The sequence below is a fragment of the Carassius auratus genome, chromosome 11 (genome assembly GCF_003368295.1).
Source record: "Carassius auratus strain Wakin chromosome 11, ASM336829v1, whole genome shotgun sequence".
NCBI classification, from domain to species: domain Eukaryota; kingdom Metazoa; phylum Chordata; class Actinopteri; order Cypriniformes; family Cyprinidae; genus Carassius; species Carassius auratus.
This window is the reverse complement of record NC_039253.1, coordinates 9,399,015-9,422,067: the sequence shown is the minus strand read 5'-3', so window position 1 is coordinate 9,422,067 and position 23,053 is coordinate 9,399,015. Positions and strand designations below refer to the sequence as shown.

Here is a 23,053-nt window from a genome sequence, read left to right as displayed (position 1 = left end):
ATTTGGGGGGCATTTTTGTTCATTTTGGTAATGTTTTTGCCTCAATCCCCTGTTAATTTCCGGCACTGTTTTCTGTAAGTCTGATGGGGATGGATGGTTTAGATGTACAGAAAAGTTTTGCAAACCTATTTTCCTCATTAAAGTTACAAGAGCACCTCTGAACACACAATCTAGGGAGCCATTTGAGTGCGAATGTTTTCATATTCAAGATATGCACTGATGGCACATCCATATTAGTGTCCAATTGAAAATAAAAATGTGTTGTGTGATTTTGATGCTGAAACTATATAAATGCAAATGGGCGCAGGGCCTGATGGGTGTTTCCTCTCCCTGAACATCACCTTTCAGTCTGCCTGACTGTTGCACAGAGACTCATGAACAATTTGAACAATCAAATTGATTCTTTCATTATTTAATTTCCTTCTCCTTTTAAATGGCAGTCAGCTACTTTTCCAAAACAAGAAAAGTCTGGTATTTTAGTTCTCAGAAGAGAAAGAATTTTCAATATTATAATGGGCTTTGAGGAATTAGTCCAAACAGCAAGAAAATTGTCAAAGCTTGTTTTAGCTTGTTTATGAAATAAACGAGCTAAAAAGATCCTGTTAGTATTGGCAAAACGCTTGGCGTTACACACATCTTCCTCTTGGGGGCAGACTGTAACTTATTTGACCATTAGCTTGAAAAGCCTCCTAAATAAACAGAGCTATACATAACATAAAATGTAAATATAGCTGTAAATATAAACACATTGTGAATGAATATTTCAATTAATGTTTTATGCATCTGTTGGTACTTGTTTTTCAATGGACTCGACACTGAAATACATCCCCTCAAATGCATCTCCTTTGGTGGTGGAAAATGGCAATGCATTTCTATTACAGCCCCAGCATCTGTTTGCAGTCAGCCTCAGGTGCCAGTGTTTAATTTAGTTTACCACTCTGTATCTATTTATTCTGCTCCCATAGCTGGAAAATTGATTTCCTTGCTTTGCACTGTTCATTATTCACCAGCCAATGAGTCTAAATGTGCTGAAATAAAACATGAAACACTTGTGGAGTTTAATTAGCTCTCTTTGCACTTACCTTCCTGTACAAAGTGACAGAGCATTCGAGAGGAGAGGAGAGGAGAGGAGAGGAGAGGAGAGGAGAGGAGAGGAGAGGAGAGGAGAGGAGAGGAGAGGAGACTGGTCTCGGTGGCATCATTGGCACAATGATGTGTAATGTAAGACAGTGAGCTCAGAGAACATAATCAAGGTTAACTGTTTAAAATATACATTATTTCTGTGGAACTACAAAAGTCTGGAAAGATGCACATAACTAATAACAATAAAAACAAATACATTCAATCTGGCACTGGTCATTTGAGCACAGTGTGCTTTGACACGTTTTGTTTTTAGATGGAGTATAACGACTTGGATTTATACATTGGTCCCAAAGGTTTCTAAACACTACATGCACTTAAAATCCATTTTATATATATAAAATAATTTATTTGTTAAAAAAAATTATATGTATTGATCATTATTAATAAATATAATATTGTTAATAGTTATGCTCCTACTATTACTGACAATAATAATACTATAGAACATTTATTTAATATTATAAATAGAAAATATTAAAATATTAATTCATATAAATTAAGATTGTAATATTTTAATATTTTCTATTATGCAATATCCTTAATTAATATAACAGTATTGTAATCAATATTAATAATAATATATTATTATAAATAATTATGAATAATAATAATAATATATGATTAAAAAGTGGATATATATATATAGAGAGAGAGAGTTAGTTATAGTAATAACAGTAATAACAACAACATCAATAATGCACAATAATGATATTACAGTAAATAAATCTAATATTTCATAAATATTTGCAAATTATAATTAACAATTCATCATAAATAATCATTATAATTTATTAACATCATATTATTACATTATTATAATATTCTGCAGTGTCCAAATTAGTTTTGGGGATACATTTTGTATTAACAGTGAATTTGAACTATTGTGTATGTTGGTCTTGATCTTGGATCAAACTGTCAGCCTTAAATATGTCATCGTGATGTCAGTTAAATCACTGTTGTTTACCAGGTCACTCTCTTTGACATGCTATCGAAAAGTAATTCTGGGCAACAGTCCCGGTTGCCTTTAATCTGCTCTGTGGATCACCACCAGCAACAAACATTAAAACCTATCAAACATTAAAACCTAGTCCCATTTACAGGTGCGATGAGTCCGTCCACATGAGCAGTCAGGTGGCAGAGTTTGAGCCATTACGGTCTGTGCTGCTAAAATGTGCAAATTATTCTGTATACTTGGATATAGTCCCTAATTTAAGAAAAATCTTATTGTGCTTTGTGCTTTTTGTTTAATCTTACTTTTTTTCTGCCATTCCAGTTCCATCATGGCCCACAGGCTGACATCAAAACAGTCCCAATTTAAAAGCTCAAAAAACAGCCACGGCTCTCCTCAAAGCACACATGAATCTCCTCTAATGGACCTCACACTCATTTACAAAGCTTGTAAAACCTCTGGGGGGATTTTCTGCATCAAATTAGTCTATGCAATTTGAGGCACTTAACAGTGGTCTGAAAATGTGGTCATTTACTTCACCGAATCCCAAACAGATGAATCACCAAGGGTGATAGGCCTTTAGAGCCAGTCAACTTACAGAACTTACAGTCATTTAAAGGTCTTTGTATTTCCAGTCTGGCTTCAGGAAACAAAAATCCTGTTTGCATATTTGGAAGTACAGGAGGAGTCTGTGTCATAATTAAGGCCATGTCTTGCTCTCTTTCCCGCTCGGTGTGCAACAGTCACACAGTTTACGGCAAGATCCTCAGCAGCTGCCACTTAATGGGAGGATTTTATAGGCTTCTGTCTGTACCCAACATAGCTGTATACATTTCAGGTTTCAGCTGTAACAGGGTCAGTGGTTTGGTGAGTTTAAGAGATGATGTAAGTGTGGCTTTTTTGCTTTATGATTTATGGCGCCTCATAAACACATAAAATCCCCTGCATGTGGCTTTAAGCACACACAAGCATTTCACACAGCACTCCAGAAGCTGGACCTGAAGGGGAGCTTAAAAGATTTTCTATGACTTGGTGTTTGCTTCCATCTAGTGGTTGAAGCATAAATTGCACATGAGGTTACAGATACATGGAGGCAACAAACACAAAAAGGGATAGTTGACCCAAAAATATAAACTTTATCATCTTTTACTCATCCTCATGTTGTTCTAAACCTATATGACTTCTATATAACATAAAATAATATGATTTGAAGACTTCAGGTAACAAAACAGTTGCTAGTAGTCATGGACTGCATAATAAAGAAACTACATAATAGAATTTGACAAAATTGATTTGTATGTTTTTATTTTGGGTAAACTATCCCTTGAAGTCGTTCTATTTGTTTATTTATTTATTCATTCATTCATTCATTTTTAAACAGAAACAACAAATGTGCTTAATTCACCTCCACAGCCGTACAGAATTACATGGTTGGTCATAATTCAGAATCTGCTTGCTGACACATTTATTTTCCTTTCCTAATTTTCTTTTCTTTTGACCTTTGACTCAAACTTCTGTTTACATAAACAGTATGAATTTATTTTATATACAATATTTGGACTATTTTAAGACATGGTCTGAGCAGAGAGGACAAGTTAAAAAGGTGAAAATCCATATGATGTAGTCATATGGACTATTATATTGTCAAAGGGACTATAAATAAAATTAGTTTTTTAATTATATTTCATGTCTCATAATTATTGCTTCTGTCCGGTTTCAACTGAACAGATGGGTTTGAATGTACCCGAATGCCTGTATATGTAACTAATTCCATTTCCTCAAAGGCAGTTGCTCGGCTGACAGATGCGCCATGAAGTCCCAGATGTACATAACCTGGATGTTGACACGCCTGCTTCATGGGTATTTCGGTATTTCTTTATAGATAGATAGATAGATAGATAGATGGATGGATGGATAGACAAGGATCTACTGTAAAATGAACTTTTTGCTTATCTATAGCTGTGAAATAAGACTCATTTAATAATTTGCATCTTTTCCTTGGCCTGTCTCTCATGCTGGTAAAACTGGCAACGAGGTTCCTCAGAGATCAGTTCTTGGAGCTCTCCTCTTCTCCATATACACTCTATCGCCATCCAGCTGTTCACTATATCACCATCCCAATGTTTGATTACCATCTGACCTTCAAATACCACATTACAAAGACAGCTTGAATGCAACAGCATTACTGGTCTTCAATGGCCCTCATACCTCTCTTTATCACCTTATACTAGCTAAAGGTTGAGTGGGTCAGCTTCAATACGCTGATGCTTGCTTACAAATTAGTAACAGGTTCAGCAACACCCTCCTACCTCCACTCACTTTATGAATCTACATGCTCACTTAAGATTGGTAATGGGTGATGTCTTGTGTTACCATCACAGAGAAGCACAAAACCATTTTCCAAAACATTTATATTCATTGCTCCTTACTGGTGAAATTATCTTCCCTGTTGAATCTCAACCTAAACAATTTCTGAAACTTTGTATTGCAAGCACTTTTTGTGTTTATCTGTCTCTGAATGATGAATATGTATTCCTCATTTATAAGTAAATTTGGATAAAAGCATCTGCTAAATTAATAAATGTAAATCTAAATATGTTTACATGCTATTAAGTGTGCTTTCTGTCTCTAATAACAACAGTGTCTCTCGGCGCACCTTCTGTGGTGTGCATGCTGTCCATTCTCTGGATTTAGCTCAGTTTAATCCTATGGGTGTCTGCACCTGTGAACAATACTTGGCAACTGTAAATATACAACAGGCAACAAAAAAAATAAAATAATTTAAACTTGGACTTGGACTTGGACTCAGCTACTATGTGTTATGTAACAGTGTTTATTGTATGTTGCTATGGATTTTGGGAACTGCTGTCTGATTCTTAAAGTTTATTAGAGAGAAAACATCATTATCATGGAGACAAGTGAGCATGACTTACAGAATGACCAGTGCTCGGGTCATATAGAGGTCAAAGAGCTGACATGTGAATCAAACTATTTCAGGTTCAAATTCCATGATTAATGCAGCTGTTAATACTGCCAGGATATTAAAATAATTCAAATGCATATATATTGAGAGTATTGTAGAGTAAATCAATGCAAGTTACCTCATTTTCTAATGTAACTCCATTTGCCCAGCATTGCAGGATCCTATTATAGTGGAATTACACTTGAAAACGCAATTTGGTATGCTTGGGCAAAGCACTGTCTGGGACATATTTAGGATAGTTTATGAGCTTTCTGTTCTTGTGGTGACTGTTACATGTATGTACTTTCAAAAGACAAAAACTCCTTAAAACGGTTGTAAAAGTTGTGAGATAGTATATGTCTATACCTCACATCCTCATTTTCATCTGCGTTAAATTTGATAACTTGTTTATAATTTTGATTTGTTTTATAACACTAGCAACTGCAAGCTAGGACGAAACTGAAAATGGAGCTGTCCGTGGTGCTGAAGTGAACCACGCACAAGTGACTGCGAGCAAATTGGCTTTTATTTGATAACGGGAAACTGTACTATTTAAGATGATTCAAAAGTGACACATTTAGAGCAAGAGTTTTAGCTACTTAGTGGGGGATTCCTTATGGAGGACTATTTGAAATAAATGCAGTTATTACATTTTTATTATTAAATACCACTTACAACTAAACCTTAACAAAGTAAATTAAATTAATCTAGTAAATAGTAATTTGGTTCGATTGGTGTTTTTCATTCATTTTTAAAGAATCGGCTCATAAGACATAAGACTGCACTGTATGTTCGTATTTACTGAAAAGAATCGGCTCTTATGAAGCTGAGTGTTTTGAATTACAAAAAAGAACCGAATTATACGAGTTTCCATGTTCGACAAGCAGTATTTCTGAATAAAATCCGATTATCGGTTCCCAACCCAGAAGCTCATTCGTTATTTTGATTGAATATTGCGCTTCCCAATTGCAGGACGCAGTGAAAGCCAGGGATTGGAAGAGAGGCTGAGAGGGCGTGCGCGTGTGTGTGTGTGTGGTTAGCGTGTGACAGACCCCCTCCCTTTCTCCACCCCTTACCAGCACAAACAGCAGTGTGATATTTACATTTCAAACGAAATTTACTCCACCTTCGCCCTGCTAATTCACAACATTATACAATAATATTCAAGAAGCATCTGATAAATAAGACGCAGATCTGTTGTTTTCAATCTGGCGAGGACCAAAGCAAGGAATCGTTCGTCGTCCTGTCGCTTGTGACATCGGGATTCGGGAATCGCCGGATTATGATATTTTCTTGATGTTGTATGTCGTTGGAGGTTTGGGATGGGATCTATGACGCCCTTTGGAAGCTGAAGACCCACTTTGAAAACAGCATTTTTAATTGTTTTGATAGAGATTATTCCAAGCAAACCGAGCTTAATACTTAAAATATATCTTTTCGTGAGTGTAGGATATCTATAGATATACTGAAAATATAAATAATTTGGACATCAACTCCAGCCCGCAGTGATGCTCCAGTGTCTGGACTGACTTGTAATATGCGCACTCAGACGGAAATGGAAACCTGGACATTTTAAATCATTGATCACCTGGAACTGAATCATAAACATAAACTTGCAGCCATATCATAGCTCAAGTTGACACCCAGATGTGATAGTGATCGCGTTTTCTAGCTTCCCTGGTCTAAGGGATCACTTGTATTCATTATAAGAGCAGAACAGTCTTCTGAGGGTCCATCATGCCCACCTCTCGGTCCGGCGCGTGCTCGGTGGAATACTGGGTCGATGGCTCGCGCCGAGATGCGACAGTGGAGGATTTCTATAATATGGGGCCAGAATTAGGCAGGTAAGTGCATTACTGCATCCACTTTACATTCGTTTTGATGATATTGTGTAAATACGTAAATGCACACTATGTACCTATGATTTGATTTTTAATTGCATGACCTGTATTGTTTTTATGGCAATACTGGTTCATATATGTATCTGTAACATGAACCAATATTTGAGTGTCTTATAGTCGGTTTGTGCCAAAAAATCACAAATAATCTTTAGCCTGCAAAAATATAGCCTATCATTGTTAGAGGTTGACCTATAATCGATATATATATATATATATATATATATATATATATATATATATATATATATATATATATATATATAAATGACAAATAACCATTTTGTACTTAGTTCTTCTACAACGTTTGTAAGATATGTGAGCATTATAAGCCAAAAATGTATTATTACTAAAATCTTTATAATGGATATATTATGTTTCTTTTGTTTAAGTAGAACTTGTTATCATTGTTGTTGTGGCAGGAATATGATAACTTGAAATTAAATCTGAATAAAGAACAATTGTTTTTGTTTTAAGATTTTGTTTACATAACATATGAATGTGTTTATATTTATTATGTATATATATATATATATATATATATATATATATATATATATATATATATATAAGCACATGCATTTATATATTTAAGAAAAATATATACCTCCCAGGGTTGTAGATGCAAAATGTTGAGCAGTTGATGCTGTCACCTGATTTTAGTATGGCATCTTGGCTGTATGGCCTGGTGTGATATTATTCCGCACAGAGAAGCACTTCTATGGACCTAATTGTTTTTTATGTATCTAGTTGCATTGTATGACTGCAAGTACTGTACTTTGATGTTTATCACTGATTATGCTGAGGACTGTTTGTCAGACACTGATGTGTTGAAGTGTTGAATAACAAGGCAGCAGATGGAGAAATGTTGACCTGCTCTTTGAGTGCTCATCTGATTGAGTCATTCTCTGACCATGAAAAGCAAAGACAAGATCTGGGAGACAACATGAAGACACACAAATACTATATAGTGTATAACATAATGCACCGGTGAAAAACCTTTGTGGTCTTTATAGCTGAAAGTTTGGACTACCAGTTTAATGTCCTTCTGCGGGTCTTATCGGTAAATGTAAGAGCTATATGACCTTTTTAAGAAAAGAATTTAAGAAAATGTAAGAAATTGAATACATAATATATATATATATATATATATATATATATATATATATATATATATATATATATATATATATATATATATATATATATATATAGTCCCTAAATGTAAATCCCATATTTACAATGTGTCAAAATTAGAATTTTTGTTTTAACCATGAACTCACTAAGAAGGGTTTTATTTGTTTTGTTATGTTTTTGTTTTTTGCATTGCATTGCATGCAACATTCATTGTCATGACTTTCCCCCCGATTTTAGGCCATAAGTTGGTCAATGGTGAATTAAAAATGCAGTGTAAATCTCTTACACCCTGTAAATCTGTATTCTTGCCTTGAAGATTTTCTGTTCTCAATGACACTGAATGTTTTGACTCAGTTGCCATGAACATAATAGTGGTGATGGGGATGGAAGAATGTAGGTAAGAACCTCCATTATTAGTTGAGCGGTGGAGGTCAAAGTCGTGAAATGCCAACACTTTTCTTTCTTCAAACATCTTGGTTTTATTAGCATCTTCCAATCTGTCACTTTATGCAGTGTGTTTGTGTATAGAAAATGTTATAATGCACAGTTATTGAATTTAAGATCTTTATTTAATTACTACTAAATACAGATCGCTTTGTGTTAACCACCAGGGGTGCCACATCAGTTGTGTTTCGCTGTGAAGAGAAGCAAACGGAGAAACCTTATGCTGTGAAGGTCTTGAAGAAAACTGTAAGTTGAGTTGCGATTATAAAGATATTTTAATTTTTCCTGATATCCCAGAATGACTGTTTAATGTTATGTTCATTGTGTCATCCACTCAGATTGACAAGAAAATTGTGAGGACAGAGATCGGAGTCTTGCTGCGTCTCTCTCATCCAAATATTGTGAGATATTTATGTTCCTGGCAACATCACATTGTTCACATTGTTATGAAATATTTCACATTCATTGTATTCTGTGAGAATATGGATGAGCTCGTTCTGACGTGTCTGTTCTCACTTTGTTGTCTTTCAGATTCGTTTGAAGGAAATTTTTGAAACCGAGACAGAGATCTTTCTCATCCTAGAGCTGGTGACAGGTGGAGAGCTCTTTGACAGGTATGATGTGCTCCATAAATGAAAGACAATTCAAATGTGAAACAGGGTTTTCTGACATTCATCATCACTTTAAAATAGTTCACTCCAAAAGATGAGAATTCTGTCATCATAGACTCACCCTCATATTACTCCAAAACTGTATGGCTTTCATTCTTTTGCAGAAACAAGATATTTTAAAGAATGTTTTGTGTGTCCCTACAATGAAAGTCAATGGGGTCTAAAACAACTTTCACTGTAAAGAAAAAAAAGATCACTGATTTAGCATTATTAATTCACGAGTATATTTTATTATTTATTATAAATTTGTTCCTATTTCTAATGTTTAATATTCTTTTTTTTCAGTTTGCGTTTTAATTTAGCTTTTTAAGCAATTTTAGTACTCCAAAATATTTATTTCCATATTATTTATTAATGCATTGTTTTTTGTTTTCCATCTAATCTTTATTTTTTGGGGAATTACAAATAAAGTTGAAATAAGGTAAATATTTATTAAAATAAAATGATAAAAAAATTACTTCAGCCTTATTTCAGTTGGCAAAAACAATTATGGTGACACTAAGTATTTATGTATAATGCATTATAACATTTGATTTAATGCCTTGTATTGCACCTTATAATGCACTGTACAATCTCATGAATAATTGTAACCACAGTTAATACATTTTACATTATAATTAAAATGCATTATACTCTTTAAAACCGTTTATAATGCATTATACAGAAAGGCTTTAAGTAAAGTGTTACCAAAATTATTTTTAATTGTTTTAGTTTCAGTTAACTATAACAGCACTGCACAGAAGAAAGAAAATCCAAATTTGGAACAACATTAGGGTCAGTAAATGATGGCATCATTAAGCAATGTGATTTATCGAGAGATGATCTGCCACAATGCAATGATACGACGAGGACCAAATGTTTCTCCTTAGATCTTGCATTGGTCCTCAGCCCAGGAATCTCATTTATTCTTTATCGTCAGCACCTCTCTGGCTCAAGGTCTTAAAGCTCAGTGGGCTTTCTGTCTGTTCTTCTACCCAGCAGTGAGACGTAATTGAATAAAATAAGTTCCCGATAATTGGTTTAAGTGGGTTTGGTGCAGAGCAGGAGCAGGATGTGTTTGCCTACACACATCCACACACTGCTAAACAGAGCATTAAATCCTGCCAGATCCACACACACAGACGCCTAAACATCAGCTGTTCATGTCTGAAAACATACGATAGTCTATATACGTGCTGTGATGTTTTTTATGCTGAATTTGTTGTGTGCTGTTTCAGGATTGTGGAGAGGGGCTACTACAGCGAGAGAGATGCAGCTCACGTTATCAAACAGATCCTGGAGGCTGTGGCGGTAAGACCAAATGAATCATGGGATATAATAATGTGCTTTTCCGCCACACAGAGATTTGCTATTCATGTTTCAAAGGCAATAATGGTAATGTTGATGTTTAGCCTTTAAAGAGGAACACAAAATGGCTCTTTTGAAGTAAAGGAGTCTGATGTACTGGGTAGACATAGTCTAATATTCACAATACAAAAGTGCAAAAAATGCTACTTTCAGAAACTGCCCTGGTTTTGGTGCCATTCACTTCCATTGTTAGTGTCTCATGTAAGCTTGACAAGTGCTTTTCTTTAAAAAATAAAAAGAATTATTAAAATTATTAAGCCACATATGCTGTGATATTCTATAAGAGTACATTAGTGCAGGTCCATTTTTTCAGCGGCACTGGTTCCGGAAGTATTTCTCCCATTAATTTACCCATAGGGATTTTAAAAAAAAAAGATTGTTAATTATTATAACTAATTATAACTGCTTCAAACTAATTGTTTGAGAATCGTTGGAAAATGAGGTGATATTAATTGCATATTTGGAGAAAACGAAAGTGTTTTTTGACCTTGCATGCATGTAAATCTGTTCTTTTGAAACAAGATTAGAAGGCTTAAAAATGGTATAAAAGTGGCACTTTAAGTTAATTGCAGAATATGCTTATATATACAAATTTTGGCATTCGCAATGCTTCATGGAATTGGGTGGAGTGTCTCTTTTGATGTCTTTTGCTTGCTGATTGGTGGAATTTTCTGTGCAGCATTGTGGGTAATGTAGTTTCTCACCAAAAAATTCTAAATTCAAACATTTTCAAATAATCTAACCAGCATGATATGATGGTACGTGTTATGAAGGACAGTTATTTAAATGCATTCTCAGCCGGAGGATTACTGTGTAGCCTATGTGTTGGCATGGCTGAACACATGTCCAGTGATGGGCTGACAGTGGAGGGGCTTGGAGATGTGGGTCAGTCACTTGTCGTCACTCAAAAGTGAACGGTAGAGTAAGCGGATGTGTGTGCAGAGCTGCTAGTGAAAAATAATCTTCTCAGGGAAAAAAAAACCTTGCAATTTTTCCCCCCAGCTTTTAATCTCTCTGAGCAGGAGGAATGTGGGCTGGCGTTACATAACAGCTCAGCAACCCGACAATGAAGAAACAATGCAGAGGCCACATTTATGTGTTAAATGTTTGCGTGTGCCGATCGGATCTGCTTAATCCACTTGGTCTGTAGCCTTATTCGGACGGGACTAGTTTTACAAGGGGTCGTTTGGTGTTTGTGCAATTTGAGAAATTTGTGTTTCACAGGCTTACTTGGTGATTAATCCCGTACTAATCTGCTACGTCTGTGTTTCTCTCACACAACCTCTGTAATAATTCCAGAGCAAATTACCTACTGTTTTTCAGCAAACTTTGTGATCCTCTGAGAAAACTAATCCCATCTGAATTTTTTTTTTTTTTTTACAGGGCATTTCTTGTTTTGGCCAATGTAAATTATTAGCATAGTCCGTGCACGTTTGATATATTTAATGCAAATAAATCAAATATATAAAAAATTATTGATATATTTAATACAAAAAAATTAAATCAAATAACAATAATAAAATAAAGAGCCAGATCACATATGTTAAAAGGTTACGACTGGGCACTGTAATATCAGTGTCAGTTAAAATACCTTTAAGGGACTCTGGTTAAGATTATTTACTTTCATTTCCGAACTCAATTAGGCTACATAATGGTTTAATTACATATGCACCTTTGTGTAAATTTAACATGGGTTTATAAAAAAAAATAATGATAATAATAAATAAATAAATAAAGTCACCACACATTAACATGGTTTCACTAAACTAGTCATTTAGCTTCACCATGGTATTTGTGTGCTTATACTAATAATAGTAATTAATCCAAATGACTATCTACCTTTTTCTTGTCGTACAAATGGGCGCGGCCATTTGTAAATTCTATGGGTCTGGCTTCTGGTCTCATCTGCGTCCATTCCGGACAGCTATTTTTAGCTGAACAATAAGCTACAGTTTGTTTTGCTGCTTGATATTGAAAGTTGGTGTGTCTTGTCATATTTTTAATGTATTTTCTTAATAATAAGCACACTGGTTCGTAGTGCAAACCGTTTTACCAATTACTCCACGTTGTTATTCTCCTCGTTATTTACTTAAAGCGACTAATGAACCAGAACCGTGTTGAAGAAAAAGGAGGACAGGCAATGCACGCATGATCTCTGTGCAGGGGCGGTTCTGGTGAGGGATGGGTTTGTCCTGTAAGCTATATATATATATCATATGTCAGACAAACACATTTTTAAAGCCCCTACGATTATGTTGAGTATATGAATGCAAGGACCAATCAGAGGCAGTCAGATGAGTCATTTCTGAAACACGCTGTTTTGTCACTGGTCTTGCTGGCTGACTGAATTCTCTGGCTAATTCTCTCATCAACAAAGTGAAGCTGTATAAATGTAAGTAAGATATTCATTTCACAGTAGTAAACAGCTTTAGAGATTATTATGGGAGTTTTTGAGAGTGCATGAACTCGCTGGACTGAAGTGAAAACGTTAATTGATAATGTAAACATTCCTTGCTCCCTTTTTTTACAATAATAAAAAAATAACATCTGGTACTTGAATAAAAAGACGCATTTTTATGCAAAGTTAATAGATTACACTATTATGTTAGTTCTACTTGAGAACTAACATAATCTATAAAGGTGCAAAATGCATTTACTTGCTCATATTTGAGAATGAAGATATTCTGTGACATATTTTGGGAATATTTTGAATATGTACTTCTTATGTTTAACAGACAAAACTATAGTAGCCAAGTAATAAACCCAGTTACACCTGTGTGTTGCAACATAGCTGTCAAATTCAATATAGTTAGCACAGCACTGTCTTTTAGTTTAAATCTTTCTGAAAATCCCTGTGGAATTGTGACTTGTTTGTAAACACATCTGCAGTAAAATTAAGTGAACAAATGACAGAGTTCGGTAACACTTTAGAATAGGTAACACCTATTAGTTGCTTATTAGCATGCATATTACTAGATTATTAGCCTAATGCCTTATTCTACTTAAGATTATTCTATATCCCTAATCTTACCCAATACCTAAACCTAACAACTACTAAATATTAATAAGCAGCAAATTAAGAATTTCTTGAGAGAAATGTCGTAGTTAATAGTTAACAAGTGTTACCTTTTTGAAAGTGTTAGCCAGAGGTCTTACTGACTTGGTCTGGAATTAAAAATAAAGTTCATCCACTCTTTCCTAATGTTGGGATCAGAAGGAATGTTTTTTCAGATCTTCGCACTTCACAGCATTTTCTTATCTTCAGTGTCATCTTTATTGTATGGTTTCTGCATAGACCTGCGAGTTCGCCTCTTGTTTACACTAAATGCCTGCATTGGTGGGCGGGGCTAAACAGGCAGAAATGTAGAATCAGGAGTTGATCTTCTTCAGTGGAGGTGTTTATCCATACTATTTCATCATAAAGTGGCACATTCCACAAGCTGTCATTTTGGCAGACTGGCTTCAATATAAGCTGTTTTTAGACAAATGAGAAAGTGGTGAGGTCTGAAACAAGATGTTTTTTATAGTACAGTGACCTTTTTATATGTGAAAAGATCAAGTGAATTTTGATTTCTCTGGTCATGACCCCTTTAACACAAATTAATCATCAAAAAAGGACAATTTAATAAAATGAAAAAAATACAATTTGATTAAAAAGAATTTCAATAATAAATTTACAAAATTATTTTTTAGAAATTAAGATGCTGGAGAACTGTATGAATTAAAATTTTATTGCAGAAGTACATTTTTAGTGTATAATAGTAATATATCTCTGTCTTAATTTATTCAAGTTAGCCCAGACATTTATTTTGGTGGTTTGTCCTGAAAGGTGCAGTAGGAGAGCTTGGAAAATGCTAACTTTAGCCTGATAGCACTGAGAGCGAAGGTCCCACCCTCCCTGCAAGTTGCATTCCAAAGCCACGCCCCCTGAACGCTTAAACACACACCAGACGACCAGAGACAACATTACTACAATACATCATGTGTCATTCACTGGTGAGAAAACTTTATAGCACAGTTAGTAAATGTACTACATTACCAGGAAGGAAGATCAGGTTTTTGATGTTTGTCTGCCATTCTCGCTTTGTCTACACAGCGTACGTGAACACGCTGATGATGTATCCTGTCTGTGCGAACAGGGTGCGCAGAGGTATGCAAATACATATTTGACAGGCAGGTAGGAAAGCCAATCATAATGTTCGGACCGAACATTTTGATTGAATTAATATTATTTGGTCCGAGGCCTTTTACAGAATATATAAATACATATAAATATTTAGACCACTTAACTTAATGATTGCTACCGGAATGTGGAGAGATTTTCAACCAGCATAACAAAAACTAATTCTGAAGACTATCAACTATTGCACCTTGAAGATCTTTGAGTTTCAGTGTGTTTGACGGTGGCTTTTCTCAAATGAAATTGTGTAAAGCTGGTGAAGTGCCTTTCAGAGCAGCTCTGGAAATAAAGTATTTAGGAGACGCAGACGCTGAAAACATTGTGAGCATCACGTGTGTTTGAGTTTGTGTAGATGAAACTGTCACTCATTCACACAGAGGCATGGCACTCATTTACTGTCACTTTTATTTCGGCTGTGAGGCTGTTATAGATTAATCCATATCGAGTAAAAAGTACAAAGCTTATCATTGTTATTGATATATTTTAGAGCAATCTCAATATGATATTGTTTATCGTCAAGCCCTAGCTAAGCTAGTCCCATAGAAAATGCTATTTTGACTTTGCAAAACCAACTAGCAGCCACAGAAACAACTTCACAGCAGACTGCTAAATCCAGTCGGAACACATTGGCAACCACAAAGCAGCACCCTGGCAAACACCTTAGTGTTATGGTGGTGAGTTGACTCACAAATGTAGAAATCTAGCATTGTTTATAATTTTCCAAATTATTTGGCCTGATATTTAAACATTAAATAAAAACACCACCATCCCAAACCTGTTCGAACCTTCTTACAGTGTAAAAAAAACTCCAGAAACTTATTTCAACAGAGCACAGAGTGTGTAGCAAAACTGACTCACCTCCGGTTTTCACACTAGTCATGTGCTAAAACACAAGAGTGACTCCTGCCGCCTTCAATTTACACTCTGTCATCTGCCAAACACTTTCTGTACTTCTGTAGGGATCTGCTAGGCTCACATTTACCAGGAAATCATTGTCTCCTCGCCACCATGATGTACTGTTATATTTTTGGAATTGTGTTAAAGGAACATCATCTGTCTTGTGCCTTCAAACACAAAATGAATTAACACGGGCTGACACCATATGAGTCATCCCCGCACTCATCAGACTGCAGATCACAGACATCCATGCCTCGATAATGGAGAACAACCCCATGATCTCAACAGAGTGCTAGAAAAACCACTTTAGGGAAGACAGGAGGCTTGAAAGGTTCAGGCATCTCTCATCCTCATAGACAGTCTACAATCTGCAGCATCTGGAACCCAGAGATTCAGCCAAAAAGTCTCAGTCACCATGCAAAAGCACAGAAAAGTTCAACAAGGATATTCTTAAAGTGGTTCATTTTATGTTCCACAGAGAAAAGATAATCATACAGGTTTGTTATGTCGTGAGGGCGAGTAAATGAGGAGAGAATTTTGATCTTTCAGAGAAATATTCCTGTAAAGTGAGGAGATGCTGAATACAGAGTCTGTCTCTTCCTTCATGACAGCTGTTTTAACAGAGAACTGCTCCAGACTGCTTCATCTTCCCCTCCTACACTCCATCAGGACTTCAGAGAACCGTGGATGTCATCTATAGTCACACACAATCAGACGCACAAACCTGTTCCTAGAGCTGTATAATAAGTCCTAATGAATTCAATAAACATAGCAAATTACCTCTTAGAGCAGCTTTGCTAAATGAGGGGTGGTGGGGGGTTTGCAGAAATGCTGATTACTCTGTGAGATGAAGAAAAATGCAGATTTTTTTCAATGTTGCTGCAGTCACATTCGGCAGGTTTTCACTGTTGATCCAGTTAATCCATGATGCTCCTTCCATGATTTAGTGAAGTCTGGCGGATTCCACTGAAATTCGCCAAGGAAAGTTTGTTATAAAGGGATACTTTTTTGTAAAATTGAAAATTCTGTCATTGTTTACTCTCCCTTATGTCATTCTAAACCTGCATGACTTATGATATTTTGAAGAATGTTAAGATTGCATTTGTCCATATAATGAAAACACTGGAGTCAGATGTTTTAAACCCCATCAGTGTATGGGGGTAGAGCATTAAAAGTAGCTAGTGTTACCTAATCAGATTACTTTTTTAAAGTAACTTGTAAAGTAACGCATTACTTTTTAATTTGTAAGGAAATATCTGTGTTCATTTTTCAATTCAAGTAATGCCAGTAAAAAAAAAAAATTCCATGCCTTGACTGACAGCTCTCACGTCACCATGTAAAGGTCCTTGCACAATTCTGAAATTTTCGCATGTGTTTTTTTATTTTTATTCGTCATTCTTTCCTATCAAAATGCTTGCCGTGGATGCAAAAATGCTGAAAATCGATCCTGGTCCTAATTTTTTTACGATGGATGAAATTTTTGGAGGCAGTGTGTAAACATTCAGGCAAGAATTTCGGACTCTGTGCGATGACCTTATGTGCAAAGGTTTAGTTTGTGCTGTGTGAATATGATGCATACTGTAGTTCTAGACTAAATATGAACATGTATTTATTCATCTCACCTGCACAAAAACAAATCCAGTATTCCTCTAAATGAATACAGACAGTTAAATGTCATCTCTGAATATTATACAAACCTGTGATAATTAAATATGTTAAATAAGACAAATATAATTTTATATTTAATCCTATTTTGCCATTGTCTTTTGCTACTGACCTTCAATGATCCAATTCAACCGTGCTAATCAAAAATACACATTTATTTTAAGTTTTTGTTATTGCTGAATAGTGTTGAACTTTTTTCTCTTGTGTCATATTCTTAGTGCCATTTGTTTGAGCTGCACCCTCGACTGTACAGACATGAATGTACATTTCCGTCAGCCTGAGGTGTATTTATTTCACTTTTGTTGTGAAAGGGCAGAAAAGCTAATAATAATTAAAAAAAAACTTAATAATAAAAAAGCAAAGCCTTTCCAGATTAAAAAAGTAACTTAAAAATAATGTCATGCATTAATTTCCGTAAAACGTAACTTTATATTATTGTAATTTTTATAACAATTTTGCATTAGAATTTAATTTTTTATATATTTTCTGTTTTCATTTATATTTTTTATTTTACATTTTCACACTTGTCATGTTTATTTTTCATCTATATACAGTAGTTTTTATTACATTTAAACCAAATTAAAAGTATAAATGTTTCTTTGGGAACTGATTTTAGTTATTTCTATATTTGTTATTTTTAAGTTAATTTTTTTTTTTCCAAGTAACATTTATTTGTTCATTTTAGTTTTAGTGAACTATAATAACCTTGGTTGTGATACCTCTGTTCTGTTTATTTTGCAGTACTTACATGAGAATGGAGTTGTCCACAGAGACCTCAAACCAGAAAATCTTCTCTATGCTGACTTGTCAATAGATGCCCCTCTTAAGATAGGTAAGAAACTGTGTACTCATACTTTACATTGAATCAGTTAGTATTTTGATGCAGAAAATTGTATCTTTCATTAATAAATGGATTTTATTAATTCAAGCTTTTCTGTAATGTCCACAGCGGACTTTGGTCTTTCTAAAATAATCGATGAGCAAGTAACGATGAAGACAGTATGTGGGACCCCCGGTTATTGTGGTGAGTCAAAATGTAATTTAAAGTTTTATAGTTTTAATCACCCTATTACTGATTTCCTTATTTTTACACGTACGGCTGTGATAAAAGTCATTTAGTTGTCCACAAGCAAGCAGTTCCAGTGAATGACTAATAAAGTTTCATCAGCCAATTCATTTGCAATCATTTGCCTCTATTGTCACATCCAGCTCCTGAGATCCTCAGGGGAAATGCTTATGGTCCTGAGGTTGACATGTGGTCGGTGGGAGTCATCCTTTATATTTTGTGAGTAATGCATTCATGTTTATTCATTTAGTGGTCGCATTTATCTGACTTGAAAATGTACTGTATACCCATATTTCTCAGAAATATGAGAGGAACAGACTGAAAATTGACATCATTTGACGAATCAGTTCATGGAACATTCCTGCAGCTCAAAAATTAGAGTGTGGCGCTCGAAACACCAAGGTCATGGGTTCGAATCCCAGGGAATGCATGAACTGATATAAATGTGTACCTTGGAATAGGATTATTATATTGAGATTTCCTTATTCCTTATTAGATCAAATTCATTTAGAAGTCGGCATGTAAGCAAATTCCAAAAATATATGCTTTTTAAAAAAAGAATTTAGTACCTTTATTCAGCAAGCATGCATTAATTTGATCAGTGACAGTAATGACATTTACATTGTTACAACATTCTACTGATCTATGAATTTTCCACAAAAACATGAAAGCTGCACAATTGTTTTCATTGATCATTAATAAGAAATGATTCTTGATCAGCACATGATTTCCAAGACTGAAGATGCTGAAAATTCAGCTTTGCCATCACAGAAATATATATTTTTATATATTCGAAATAGATTAAAATAGAAGAGTTATTTTAAATTGTTATAATATTTCACCATTTTCACTTTGAGTGTGTTTCCCCTTCAATTCAGTGTTCAAATTATAAATTGCATTCATCTGTCTCTGTTCTTTCTTCCTCTGCCCTCAGGCTGTGTGGGTTTGAACCATTTTTCGATCCAAGGGGGGATCAGTACATGTACAGTCGCATTCTGAACTGCGATTATGAGTTTGTCTCCCCCTGGTGGGATGAAGTATCTCTCAATGCAAAGGATCTGGTGAGTACTGAGTGTGTGCTCACACATCATTGTCTTGTTTGTAATGCTGTTGTTCATGCACTGCTGACTGATTTCAGATGGGATGAGAGAGAACAGTCCGCATCTCCATCAAAATATCAACAGCCGACTCAGATGCTGATTTGATTATTTGATCATCCGAGCTTTTCCGCTCTTTGTTTATTCACCATTAGCTGTTGGTTATGTTTGTTTGATGTTGTCTGTAGGTTAGTAAGCTCATAGTGATGGACCCTCATAAACGGCTCACAGTGAAACAGGCTCTGGAGCACCCATGGGTGCTTGGAAAAGCAGCACGGTTCTCCCACATGGACACAACACAAAGGAAACTACAGGAATTTAATGCTCGGCGCAAATTAAAGGTCAGCCACCAATAAAAGTGTCAAAAACTTGAAGAAAATGTAGTCTACTGTCGAGATTTGTAATGTCCTCTTTGTATTCAAGATGTTTGCATATAATTTTGATTTTAATCAAAGTTATAATTCTACTTTTAAATAATTATTTTACTTTTATATGTGTATATCCTAATCTTTAAATATATTTATCAAGGTAAAAATATTGGGTATTATTCATTCATGCATATGAATAATGACTGACATTTTATGTTTTTTTTTTAATGTAGGCAAATGACTTTGATTTGGTGGACAAAAGTATTATTATTTTTGACAATAATTAAATATTCACAGGCATTTAAAAGCTTTGTTGAAATGTACTCTTTTTAATAAATTATAAAATAACTACTTAAAGGGATAGTTTACCCGAAAATGACAATTCTGTTATCATTTACTTACCCTCATGTCATTGCAAACTGATAATATTTTAATCTTTGAAAGACAAATTAAAAAATTTTCAATTAAACCTGGAAGGTTTCCATCCCTCATCATATAAAGTAATCATATCTCTTCACAAGAGTTTTATTAAACAACACAATTCATATGAATTTTTATGATGCCTTCATGACCTTTATAGCTTCTTTGGGATTTCAATTTAGATACACAATTTTTTAGGTTTCATTAAAAATATTAATATATAATTTGTGTTTCGAAGATTAACCAAAGTCCTATGGGTTTGCGAAGACATGAGGATGAGTAATTTTCATTTTTGGGTGAAATGTCCCTTTAAACATTTTTTTTTTCATTACTCTCATTATTTTAATGAGGCTTCTTTCTTCATTATGATATCAAGAGAGTCGTGTCAAGCTGAAATTTTTGGCTTTATGCATCAAAATCCATTTAAAAACATTCATTCCATTGTGAACACCGAATTGCATTTTTTTAATTAATTTTTTAATAAATCTATATAAAGGCCAAAAAATAATACCACTGATATTTAAAGAGGTATTTCACCCAACAATAAAAATTCTGTCATAATTTACTCTCCCTCGGTTTGTTCCAAACTGACTATGAAACATAAAATAGAATATTTTGAAGAATGTTTGCAACCATTGACTTTCAATATAACAGGGGAAAAAACACTATGGAAGTCAATGGCTACCACTTGGTTGCACACGTTCATCAGAAGAAAGTAACTCATACAGGTTTGGAACAACTTGAGAATGAGTAAATGATGACAGAATTGGTATTTTTTTGGCATCAAATGTTGTTCAGTGTAGCATATTATGCTATGATTTCTAAACTTTATTTACTAGCAGAATCGTGAATATTCTATTAAAGCTGCTTACACTAATCATGAGTTATTCTGTCCACAGGCTGCTATGAAAGCTGTGGTTGCCACAAGCCGGATGCATGAGGGCTCACGACGGCGGACCGACAGCTGCGAGATGCCCAACGCCGACAAGACTTCACGCCAGAGCAGCATACAGAAGGACAACACGCTGGATTCTCAAAGAGAGCCCATTCCCATTAAAGAGGGATCTGAGCAGGCTGAAGACGGGCCACAGAGACCCTCGAGTGCCCCCGTCCACCCTACCCATAAATCTAAAGCTTCTGGCCCCCCTGGCCCAATGCCCATGCCCACTCGCCCACCCCTGATAGCAGAGGGACACCGGCAGACCTCCGTCCTTCTGAAGGCTCCAGTGGTTCGGCCCAGGGTGCCCAAGAAGAGCTGCTCAATGGATCCCGGAGGCAAACACGAGCCTTCGCCAGTGAGCGCCACCCCACCGGGTCCCAAGAACCTCAGTAATGGTTTCACCATGAGCTTGGAAGCGGGCGGCAGCACAGCAGAATGTCAGTAGCCTGGATGATCTATAGATTTGGATTCACGTGGAAGAAAAAAAACAATGCTTTGACAACACACTGAGAATTTCCTCTTCCATTTTTGCCATGGGATGGCTATTTTGATACTGATGTATGATGAGCTCTTCATATGGAGGCATGTGGCTTTCGTGGCAACTTTAGGTTAGCAGCAGAGCAAAATTTTCATTTTTCTCTTTGCACAAGCATTGTGAATAAGATTGTCTCTCATCGAAACTGAAATTCATTTTGCTCTTTTTTCTTTTGCTATCATATGCAACTGTCCACATAATCCTATTCTCTCTCTTAAGGTAGTGAGGATCATGTATCTGTGATGTTGTGATAGTATATATTTGTTTAGGAATGATTGATAAAAACCCTAAAATTTGTATTGCATACACTATTCATAAATGAATATATAGATAGATAAATATATATATATAATGTATCTTTATATGTCTTTCCCCAGTTTTAATTCAGACTTTTTGTATTAGCACATCACAAAAAAAATGCTCTGATGGTTTGTAAAAGCTCTTAAAGACTAATGGAAGATATACGTAACGGATTAGGTTTCTCCCGGCTCATCTTGGCAGAATTGATGTCATTCAGGGTTACCACCCCCTTCTTCTCTCATCGAGACTTGGGAAGGTTTTGCTGAAAATTGCACCTAAACTGCCACTGTACTATGAGAAATCTTCTCTATGAGGTGGAATTAATAAAGCTAGTACGCTTCAGCCACACTGTCTACCTCTTTTACTGTACAGGGGCTTCCAACTTCTCAAATAGGAAATTCTGTAGAGATCTACTTTTGAGGATAGTAGGCAGGGAAGAATATTTTTCAATGTTGAATGTCGAAGGGCTGTTTTTGTGAACTTTATGTAGGCTATATTTATCTGCCTCTATGAACATGTAACAGCGTTGTGAAATGTTTCGATATATAATATAGATGCTTTTGTCATTCTACTTTATTTTGATCTTTGCCAAGCAAGAATGCTTTGTACATAACTGCGGATATAAACAGTAGCCTGACTAGACATCACTGGAACATTATGGTTATGTATGAATAATATTAGTATTTTGAAGTTAAGCTAAATGACAGAATTCTGTGTTCTAATGCCAGCCGGTGTAGATGCTATTTATGTTTGAGCAGAAGTTTCCATGCTTCCAAGATTAATAAATTGTGCTATCAGATGCTTTCTACTTTTTGAAGTGAGTTTATATGCTTTTTAGTAGCTCACATGCTGACCGTGACAATTTCTGCTAGTACACATCAATCTATTTTGGGTTTTCTGCTTAAGGCACCTGGGTCAGGTGTCTTAGAAAAACTATGACCAGAATGTTTTTAATATTATTTCTCTAATTGGCAGCATAAAAAAAAGTAAAGACACTGAAACTATAAGCCAGTGTAAAAAAAAAAAAAAAAAAG

The 23,053-nt window shown here is 35.2% G+C and overlaps 1 protein-coding gene across 1 annotated transcript; it reads left to right on the top strand.

Annotated features, from left to right (window-relative positions):
* Positions 1-6,094: 6,094 nt before the first annotated feature.
* Positions 6,095-22,821, top strand: LOC113110968 (calcium/calmodulin-dependent protein kinase type IV-like). Its single transcript, XM_026275311.1, has 11 exons — positions 6,095-6,898; positions 8,701-8,779; positions 8,872-8,934; positions 9,065-9,147; positions 10,422-10,494; positions 18,035-18,125; positions 18,243-18,317; positions 18,503-18,578; positions 19,294-19,420; positions 19,645-19,797; positions 21,144-22,821. The coding sequence occupies exons 1-11, from the start codon at positions 6,792-6,794 to the stop codon at positions 21,627-21,629; spliced, it is 1,413 nt and encodes a 470-aa protein (XP_026131096.1). The 5' UTR covers positions 6,095-6,791; the 3' UTR covers positions 21,630-22,821.
* Positions 22,822-23,053: the final 232 nt, after the last annotated feature.